The sequence below is a fragment of the Rhinichthys klamathensis genome, unplaced genomic scaffold (assembly GCF_029890125.1).
Source record: "Rhinichthys klamathensis goyatoka isolate OS25496 unplaced genomic scaffold, OSU_Roscu_1.1 h1tg000121l_1, whole genome shotgun sequence".
NCBI classification, from domain to species: Eukaryota; Metazoa; Chordata; class Actinopteri; order Cypriniformes; family Leuciscidae; genus Rhinichthys; species Rhinichthys klamathensis.
Window position 1 is genome coordinate 825680 of NW_026606658.1, and position 10800 is coordinate 836479.

A 10800-nucleotide genomic window follows, 5' to 3' on the forward strand; every position below is an offset into this window, starting at 1 on the left:
CCTGCTGAAAGCAAACATCTTCAAACGGGGACGCAGTATTTAAATTTGAAAATGTAAGACTTTATAGTTACATTTCCTGAGCACAATACATGCTTTGATAAAGACATGAGGATAAAATGGAATTGTGTGAAATCTGAGCGACTTTTAAAATGTTTCCAATAATAATGTAATGCTATGACAAAGTTTTAAAAGTAGTACAAAGCCGGGTGCTCACTGTGCGATTTATAATAGTCCTTATGATTGTTACTTGTCAGATTGTACAAACATGATCCCCAATGTAATCCACCCACGTCACACAGTAAGATCACAGTTGTCATTAATGTCAGACTGTACAACAGTCACGACACGTTAAAAACGGACGCAAACAAGAAGACTCGTCAAGAGTTTTACTTCATCAATCAATGACACGTTCTGTAACAGTGAGGATTGAAACACGCTGGATTTCAATAGTGGCTGTAAAGAAATCTCTAACGTAAATTTTGGTCTTGGCTCATCTTAAAAAAACTAAGACTTTTTGGAGTAATTAAGATTTGACGGTTGTCGTAGTAGGACAAGTCACACTGCAGGACTGTGAGTCAAATCTTCTGACACTGCCAGAATTTTGTCGGAGGTAAAATTTGATCGCAGCGGTCATTAATTGTCTGTCGCTGATTCTGAAGATGTTAAGGTAACGAGTAAAGATTTCAGATTTTAGCCTAGGATCAGAGGAAGATGGCCAAATAGTGGCCAAAATCGTACAGTGTGAACCCGGCTTAAGGTGTGTTCGACTTGAAGAGGCGCTGCGCAGACAGATCGGTGAATGACATCAAAGTTGGGCAAGTGCGATCAGAGAGTAGACCGCCCGTATGCTTTCGAATCGCTCTCACAGTACTTTGATGTCATACTTTAATAGACATTTGTCTGCAGCGCTGCTTCAAGTCGAACACACCTAGGCCTATAGCATGGGCGTCAGTTTGGTTTGAAATGTGCTGGGGACAGAGACGCATTCGGAAGGGCATTTTCAAAAGTGCTGTGTACAATGACGCATTCATTCTTTTTTCTCTTTCGCGCAGGTCATGTTTTGAAAGACGATGTCCTGTAGCTTACTGATGTAAATAAAAATAAATGTATACAAAGATGTGATGATGTCCGACCAAAAATGTGATGGTACTTTGGGCTTAATTGGTTGGCAGAATTTTTGCCAAGCGTGTCGGAGGTTCTGGGTTCTAATCCGCACTCGTATAGTTTTTTTTCCCTCATCAAAACCGATAATGTTTATCAGTGATAAAGTATATAAAGATTCTTTATATACAACCACTGATAAACACTGATATCGGTTTTGATGAGGGAAAAAAAACTATACGAGTGCGGATTAGAACCCAGAGAAGCAGGGACACGTTTGTGTGCATTTTGAACGAATAGAATCTCCGCAACGGATTGAAGCGCGCGTCCGAGTGAAGACAACACATTTCAGCTTTACCTATATGTCTGGAATCTTTGCCTCATTTAATTGTACATAATTTTAATAACACTACCCCAACGTGCTATTCTTTTTTTTTTTAGCAAATAAATACACAAATAAATAGCCTACAGCTTAAAACGTCAGATATGTAACAAAACTTAAATGAATCCTTCTCCGTCTAAACGCGATAAGCAATTTATTAAGCAATAAAGCGTTTTTTTCGACTACCCGAGAGATCTACAGTCGTGGCATTGAACACATTGGGAACATGGAACTTGTCCAAGAAGTCTTCGAAATGCCCGCCCCCGATTCTGCCCAGCAGCGCGAGCGCGAGCGCGAGACTGACACAGAGCTTCACACTGACCGCTGCCTCTCAAACAGAAGACTGTAGGCTACTCAAGAGAAAAGTTTTATGGTGGACGGCTGGATCTTACCTTTTGGAGATAAAACTCATTATTGCTTTTTGGGTCATGATAAACTTATATTCATCAACCCACTAGGTGAGTTGTTTTGATTTACTCAATTGTCAGATTGACGACAGATTATTTTCGCCTCAGCATTTTGAATTATCAACACATTTAAGATCAAACCTTCTATCAAAAGTATACTAAATTTGCGTTTGTTTAGTGCGTACTATTAACAGCTAACCAGTGTTAATTTGGTAAGAAGGCTGTACAGACTTGTCGTGTGTGATTGTGTGCATGACGGAGGAAACCTAATCTTTGCTGCTGTAAAATTAGTATGCGCGCGCCACTGCATACTTACAGTTCATGCCCCTTATGAGCGGCAGTCAAATGATGATTTGAATTCTTTATGATGAATTAAGATTACTTAATAACATACTTTAGATCATGAGCTTGATTCAAAATTAGTTGTTTTTTTAACTGATCAGCAGAACATGCACTCTTTTGCAACTTATATGTTCCCTCACTGTTCCTTTTTAGTGAGGATGAATAAACTAGGATGACATTTCTGTGAAGCAATAAAATCCAAAGTTCACAAATGATTAGATCAATGGACTGTAGTGAAAACCGCTTCAGCAACATTTCAGTACAGCAACATTGATCTGTCCTTGTCCTAGGCTATGTTTAGTTAATGTTCAGATGAAAATTAAAATGAAAATCTCCGTTAACTAGTTAATCAACTAGTTTTTATCATTGTGCTTTTGGATTTGTTTAGATTAGTAAATCATTTTGTAGATAGCATTTAGGTTTATTAACAAATTAAAGTTAAAGAAGTGTAAATAAGATAATAAAGAGAATAAAGATGTGAGTAAAACTGACCCAGCCAGTTGCTGTATATTTTTTTCACATAAAACCATCATGGTATTTTCCATCATGGACTCACTCTGCCAGACGGTCATGCTGAGTGCTTTGCGTAAAAATAGGGAATGTTCAGATGATGAAATGAGTATATTTGTAATCATGATTTACGCCTAGGGGGCCCTTTTTTTCTTTAGACAACATGAGATACCAGAACAAAGTGGAGGTCATTGGGTGAAAAGGAAAAATGAGGCCTTATCTTGAATGTTTGTTCACCTAGTTTGCTAAGTTATAGTGTAGCCTAGCTGATCAAGATTTAGTTTTGGGCAAAGGGAGAATGATGTTAAGAAATCCCACTTGAACCATTTTTCGGTTCAAAAGAACAAATGTTCAGTCAGTGTGACTGATGTTCAAATCACTTATTTTAATGACATCATATGAATCTGCAGTGGACGGCTGCAAAAATCAAATGCTGTTAAGATCAGACAGATCAACTTTAATGCCCACATGAAAGAAGGCAGACAGTCCCACAGAAAGAAAGAAGAGGAAAAACCCTAAACATGTTTCCAATCTGGGATGTGGGTACTGTACTGGATGTCTGTAATAGACAGAGATGTTTCCCCCAGGAATGCATTCACACACACAAGTTGTATTAGACTGCGGTTTACTGGTTGACGTGTGCCTATCCTTCTTTGAAACAATGCACAGCCATTTCCACAGACATAATTGCATTGTTTGCATCCACTAGAAACAGCTGCAAGAATTATGTGACAGTGTGTTTTGGTTTATTGCCGTTTGTCATGTCAAGAGTCAACAGCAGCCCTGCTGAGTGTCAGCGTACGAGTTGGTTATGTTATGTTTAGCACATTACATGATATATGCCACCAACCATTCCCATTTCTCAGAAGATGTTGGGGAAAAAAATTTATGTTTGGGGACAATGTTGTATTAATAAATTCATTTTAGACCATAGATCTATGGACAGATGTGATTTCATGTTTGACACAATGTTGACCTAATACTTGAATATGAATACTTCGAAACACAATTTTATTTTATTTATATACAAAAGTTTGGAGTAATTAAGTTTTTATTTTATCATAAGTGTCACCTAGGCTGAATTTATTTGACCAAAATACATTAAAAACAGTAATATTGTGAAATATTATTACATTTAAAATAACTGATTTCTATTTTGATATATTTTAAAATGTAATTTATTCCTGTGATGGCAAAGCTGAATTTTCAGCATCATTACTCCAGTCTTCAGTGTCACATGAACAGAAATCATTAATATGTTAATATGTCACAAACTTTTGACCGGTAGTGTAATAGGCTATTATTTAATACTAGGCCTATATTATTTAAAACAGACACAGTAATATAAATAATAATATAAAAATAAACACTGACACTGTAAACACACACTAGGTCATTTCTAGGTCACTAAAAAACATATTTGTTTCATAAATACTCCTCTCTAGAAATACAGTACCTAGCAAATGAAGAAAAACCAAATGCTAAGACATTCTGAAAATCGTGTTGTTGTTTTTTTTTTTTGTTAAATTCAACTTTTCACTCAAATTGTTATGCTGATAATATAATTTGCAATTAAAATATTTATTTAATTGGAAAAAAAAATCATTAGTGGTCAAGACTTTTGGACTTTTGGTCTGCTTTGATCCTGATCTGTGTTACATATCCACCTGTTTCCCTCTCTCATACAGGACGTTTATTGATTTTACAAGATTTTTCAAACCGGGACGTCTTGAGTGGACTAAAGCCAGCAGAGGGGGATTCAGGGTGAAGGAAGGGAAGAGGGATTAGGGGCTAATCCTGGACATGACCAATCCTTAAGGAGCCTCCGTCAAGCAGTACTATTGCCCAGATTATTACATTTAATTTATTGCCTTTTAAAGACCCTTTATCTCCCCTCGGGGATTCCTGGCGAGTGGGCCGCTGGATTTGAGTATCTTAAAAAACAAAGGATCAGGAGCAGCAGCCGTTGGGAGTGGAGGAGCATGAGGAGAGTATACATGCGGGGATAAAGCAACAAGCCTCCCTGCCGTCTCACACTCCAGCATGGTGCAGGTCAAGGGTCACTGAATGAACTTGGATTGGGAAAGTATGTGGTCACATTGATTACACAAAACTGATTAAGGTATGTGGCTTCTGTATGTTTTCAGTTGTAAAAATTGTTTGTAGTGTTTCTCCCAGGACCAAACAGTCTATGATTAGATTTTTAACCCGACGCTAATCAGGTAAAGGGTTTGGCTAAATGACTTGTGCTTATCACATACGGTGAGTCTTTAGTGGCAATTTAGCGTGAAATTTGCAACACAGCCAAAGCAAAGCTTGTCGTGTAGTGAGACATGAGACTTTACTCCTTTTAAAAATGATTCTCATTACTTTAACTACAGTCAAGCACAAATAAAAAGTCTGAGCTGACCCCAATGCTAAATTAGATCAAATAAACTACTAACAAACTCAGACTAATTGTGGGTGGCCCTTAAAATAGTTTTATTAAAAAAATGTTTTAAAAAATGTTTTCTTTTTTTTATAAATTAAATAATCAATTACAATTTTTTTAATGATTTTTAAAAAATTTATTGGCTTAACTATTAATCAAATTGTTTCCCAAATGTTTTTTTTTATCTATTAACTGAATACCACACTTTTAGGTTAGTTTTTGATATGAAAAAAATGAGAGAAAGTATATTTTAATAGAAATTTGGGCTTCTTTTTTCCAACTTCACGTCATTGTACACTCAGTGTCTCTTTGCTTTTACAATCTGAGACTGGGAAAATGCTCTGGTAAATAGACATACTTTTGTAACAGGATACCCTTAAAGTGAACGACCGAAATACTGTACAGTGCAAGTGAATGACTGAGGAGTCAAAGCTGAATTTAGGCCTTTAAAGGGCACTACACTCAATAATTAAATAAAAGACTAATTAAAAACTCGTCAAGTCAAATTAGCTGAGATTTACAGAGCGCACAATTTTAAATAGATATACATTTTCACAGCAAAAGTTGATAATTAATGTTGCATTTCTGTGCCAATATCTTATACCACAGACATGGCATCAGTTTCTTTTTAGGAACTGAATTGTGATATTGTTAACATTTGCATCTTCCAGAGCATGTAGCAGCAGATTCTCTGGACCTTACTAAAGAAGGAGCTCATGGTTTCAGTCCTAAACCACAGAGATATCTGCAGCCAGAGCTGAATTTATTTCTGAACTGATTTTTTTTCAGAAGCACGAACCCAGAACAACTGTGAAGCCCAGAAGCTTTGACCACATATGCAGCAGAGGTTTTCAGGAATTGGAGTCATGCATATTTTCAGCTCAAATTTATCTTCACCGAATCTTTCTGGATATGAACAAAGACTGATGGCCAAAATGGGACATAGCTGAATGTGTCTGCCTTTTGAGAAGCTGTGAAAAGAAACTTTCCACTCCACTGCGGTTTTTATTCTGCTGAGATATTTTGAAGCTTGAACGGTGATACGTGTATAATTTGCTTTCTCGCGTTGTTCTCGCCATTTTAAAAAAGAGTTTTTTTTTTTTACTGGCTCTGGAAATTTACGATTTGTACTTGGAGAAGCCATGAACCTGGGTAAGTTGTCTGGCCTGAAGGGCCTGGTTTCCCACTCCTCAGGAAAGCGTCGTTTTAAAGGTGACCTCACCCCGGACATGATCAGTCCCCCATTGGGCGACTTCCGCCACACAATGCACGTGGGCCGCGGAGGGGACGTGTTCGGGGACACCTCGTTCCTCAGCAATCATGGTGGAGCAGGAAATAATGCAGATGGAGACTCCTCCTCCACTTCAGAGAAGAATGAGGGATTCTTCTCCCGCACGTTTCGCCATGTCCGCAAGACCCCCGACAGGCCCCGCGGCGGATCCAAGGACCTTTCACCCCCACCTCCACCAGTTTCTCCAATCATAAAGAATGCCATTTCCCTCCCCCGGCTGGACGTGGACTCACCCAACGGCTGTCCTGTGAAAGTGCTTTTCCCTAGTTCACCAAAAACACCTGAGAACTCCACATGCTTATATGGTGAGTCTGTCAATGTTCACACTCAGAATCAGATTCAAATTCAGAAGTGAATCCCATAAACTATGTGTGTTCTGTGTGTGTACAGAATACAGAAGCCGCTCCTGAAATGGTTGAACATGCAGGGCTGATCCCACAATGAAGGAATTTTAAATTTGAGATATCTAGGCTTAGAATGAAAATGAATGAAAAAATCGTGGTTTCCATGATGTATTTTTATTTATTTATTTATTTTGTCTAGTTTTACTCCTTTGTATAATATTTCATTTCCCAGAAATTGCTGTTTGGGAATAACTTGTCAGCAAAGTCGACAAAAAAATAATTTAAATGTATCAATTTAAAAGATTGGCACCTCACATACAGATGAAAATGTCCAGTTTCCAGACTTATTCAGTAATCATAAACAAATAATCATGGGAAATGTCATGTAAATGTATTGGTTAAAGGTGCATGGCGGTAAACCTGTACAGGGGAGACTCGGAGAGAGACAATATCAAAATTTCACAAATGTTTGTAGCACCACAGCTCAGACAAATGATCTAAAAGCGTCTAAAAGGATAGGGATGTCACTGCATTAACAAAATAAGTTCAGTTCTGTTGAATGTAAATAAAGTTTGAATGTGCAGTTTTTGTGAGCAAATTCTATTATTAAAATGAATTATTATTAAATAAATGTGTCTGTACCGAACAGGATTAAGCACTCAGAATAGGAGTAGGACAACCATATTTAGCAGTGTCTACACTAATGTTCAAACATTTGGCGTCAGTGAGATTTTTTTATTTTTTTGGAAAGAAATGAATGCTTTTATTCAGAAAGGACACATGCACAAAGGTGACTGTAAACACTTATAATGTTAAGATTTCTATTTCACACAAATGCTGTTTTTTCATATTCCATTCATCAAAGAATCCTGAAAAATTATCCATAGCAGGTTCCACAAAAATATTTATATCAACATTGACAATAAAAAGAAATGTTACTTGAGCACCAAATTAGCATATTAGAATGATTTCTGAAGGATCATGTGACACTGAAGACTAGAGTAATGATGCTGAAAATTAAGCTTTGCCATCACAGAAATAAGTTACATTTTAAAACAGAAAATAGTTATTTTAATTGTTATAATTTCAACAAATTTACTGTTTTTTAGGGGTGAATCAAATACATTCAGGCTTGTTGAGCATATAAAAGAGACTTCTTACCGGAAATCTTACCGACCCCAAACGTTTGAACGGTAGTGTGTCTCATGCATGTTTTGTCTAAATTAAATATGTTTGTTTACTAGCTTTCTGTCCTTTAGGGAAACACGAGGTAGATCAAACAGAAAGTATTTGATAAACCATAAACACCTGTGGCAATCCCAGACTCCTTTTTAGACCCAGACATTACAGTTCAGCGATCAGCGTCTGCCTCACCCATTGAAATACCTCAAACATGCCTCACTGGCTTCAAAAACAAAACCCCTGCATGCTCATAAACACACACCAAACTCACACCCAAACAGTCTGATGTTTATCCTTAGTTTAATTATCAAAATGTGACCCTGGACCACTAAACCAGTCACAAGTCGCACAGGCATATTTGTGGCAATAGCCAACAATAGGTTGTATGGGTCAAAATTATCGATTTTTTTTTATGCCAAAAATCATTAGGATATTAAGTAAACATCATGTTCCATGAAGATATTGAGTACATTTCTTACCGTAAATATATAAAATATATATTTTTGTGAGTGAATGCAGCACAATCGGGAACATAAATGGACAAATTTGAAGGCGATTTTCTCAATGTTTCGATTTTTTTGCACCCTCAGATTCCAGATTTTCAAATAGTTGTATCTCGGCCAAATATTGTCCTATCCTAACAAACCATACATCAATGGAAAGCTTATTTATTCAGTTTTCAGATGATGTATGAATTGACCCATGTGACTGGTTTTGTGGTCCAGGGTCACATTTAAGGAAAGTATTAGTATGCAAACTAAGTGTTTAATTCAGCTTACTGAATGACTCGCCATCGGACTGAACGCTAATGTTGTTCTGACCAGGAGCTATGAATGAGATGTTTTAGTGCTGAGCGCACATCCTGTTTCAGAGCCCTGTTTTCAATCATGTGAAGACTTTTTTTGTATCCATATAATGTACAACTATGCTGTAGATTGTAATTTCTGCCCTTTCTGTGACAAGTGTGCACTTTAGCAAAGCTTTTTGTAAGAGAGAAATATTTAAGGGACAGTTCACCTAAAATGTTTAATTCTGTTATAATTTTCTCACGTCCTCATATCATTCCAAACCTGTATAAATTTCTTCTGTGGAACACAAAAGAAGATTTTTTTTTTTTGTCAATACAATCCAAGTCAATGGGATCCAAAAATTCTAACATTTGGACCCCATTGACTTCCATTGTATTCACAAATACACTTTTCATTAGGGTGAGTAAATGATGACAAAATGTTCGTTCTCTTTAAGGGTAAATGAACTATCTCTTTAAGGGTATCTAGTCCAACCACATGGCAGAAATGATTTGCTACTTTTGCTTATGCTGCAGTCCGGAACCACTAAATGTAATGTGTAGCTTCTCACTGCCCTCTGTTGGTCAAACTCATAAGCAAGAACAATTTTGTTTTTCTTTCTTTGTTTTGCAGGTTTGGAGTCTGGCTTTGTGACCTTGCCGAGACTGTCACGCACTGAGCGTCCAGCCCAGGGCAGCTCTCCCTCAGCTTGCCCTCCTGAAATCCATAGAGGCTCGCTCACAGACATGGGTATCCCGTCCTTTCCCTGTTCAGACTCCGTCAGTCCTTCTGACTCCATGAACTCTTTCACCCTGGATCTGGGCCCTTCCCTCATGTCTGAAGTCTTTGCTATGATTGACAGCCCTATGTGTGAAATGGCCAGTCCCATCAGTGAAAAGACACCGTCCACCGATGAAAACTCTGAGGTGGACTCAGACGCAACCATGTCCCTGGTGGACTCGCTCCTGAGAGAAGATGATGACGGTAGGACGCGGTTGTATGGAGGAGAGTGGAAACATTCAGACTTTGTTAATGGTGAGTCACTCAAAAGGTCCATGCTGGGGGATCGGATGCACTCCTTCTCTGTTGAGGATCACGGCATGGAGCCGGAGAGTTTCCAGAGGGCTGCTGATGTGCTGGCACGTCATTATGGGAGTGGAAGACTCAGGAATACAAACACCAACAACTCTCACAGGAGAGAAGCATACAACTATGCTGATGAGGAGGATGAGATTAAAGTCTAACACTACGAGATGCCTAAAGTCCAAATCACACAGCACTTTTAAAGGGATAGTTCATCCAAAAAATACAAATTCTGTCATTATGTTTGTTCCATGTTGTTCCAAAACTCCACGACACGACAGTCAGTTGGGTTGGTACCCTGTGTTCTTCAAATTATCTTTGTTCAGCAGAAAAAGGTTCTGGAAGATTTGGAATGACATGAGGGTGAGTAAATAATGACAGAATTACATTTTTTGGGTGGAGTACCGCTTTAATAACGATCAAAGAATAAAATTTAAATAATGAGATATGACTCCAGAAGACCACAAGTCAACCACAAGTCAAGACAACAAGACTATTGTTAAACTTATGGTCGGATTTCTTTTTTTATTTAGGAGTCTAACATCCCCAGTTCTCATTCAGGATCATTTTTTGGAAAAGAGCAGCAAGGAGGGTGATGACAGAATTTTTTTTTTAGAGGAACTATTCCTTTAATAACATTTCTAAATGTTTGCAATGGGGAAAATGAAAGCTAATGGATTGTTATTTACCCCTGCATTCATCGTGTTTTGAAGAAAGTGATGAAAACCTGAAATATGAGCAGATCTACAAGGACATAAACTAATATTGGCATCTCAAATTTTCACTTTTGTTTGATCCTACCTTCTCATCCCTAAAATATAAGCTTTGTTCCAGGGAAATAAAACCGGCCACAGTTGCTCTGTATTGCACAATAAACAGCTGGCTAACAATGGTAACAGTATACAATTAAAATATGCAATATTTTAGTTTGCAGTATAT

At 37.6% G+C, this 10800-nt stretch overlaps 1 protein-coding gene across 1 annotated transcript; it reads left to right on the plus strand.

Annotated features, from left to right (window-relative positions):
* Window positions 1–1807: 1807 nt before the first annotated feature.
* Window positions 1808–10022, plus strand: cdc42ep1a (CDC42 effector protein (Rho GTPase binding) 1a). Its single transcript, XM_056255433.1, has 4 exons — window positions 1808–1941; window positions 4431–4864; window positions 6314–6769; window positions 9412–10022. Exons 3-4 carry the CDS (start codon window positions 6316–6318, stop codon window positions 10020–10022), a joined length of 1065 nt encoding a protein of 354 aa, XP_056111408.1. The 5' UTR covers window positions 1808–1941; window positions 4431–4864; window positions 6314–6315.
* The last annotated feature ends 778 nt before the right edge of the window (window positions 10023–10800 follow it).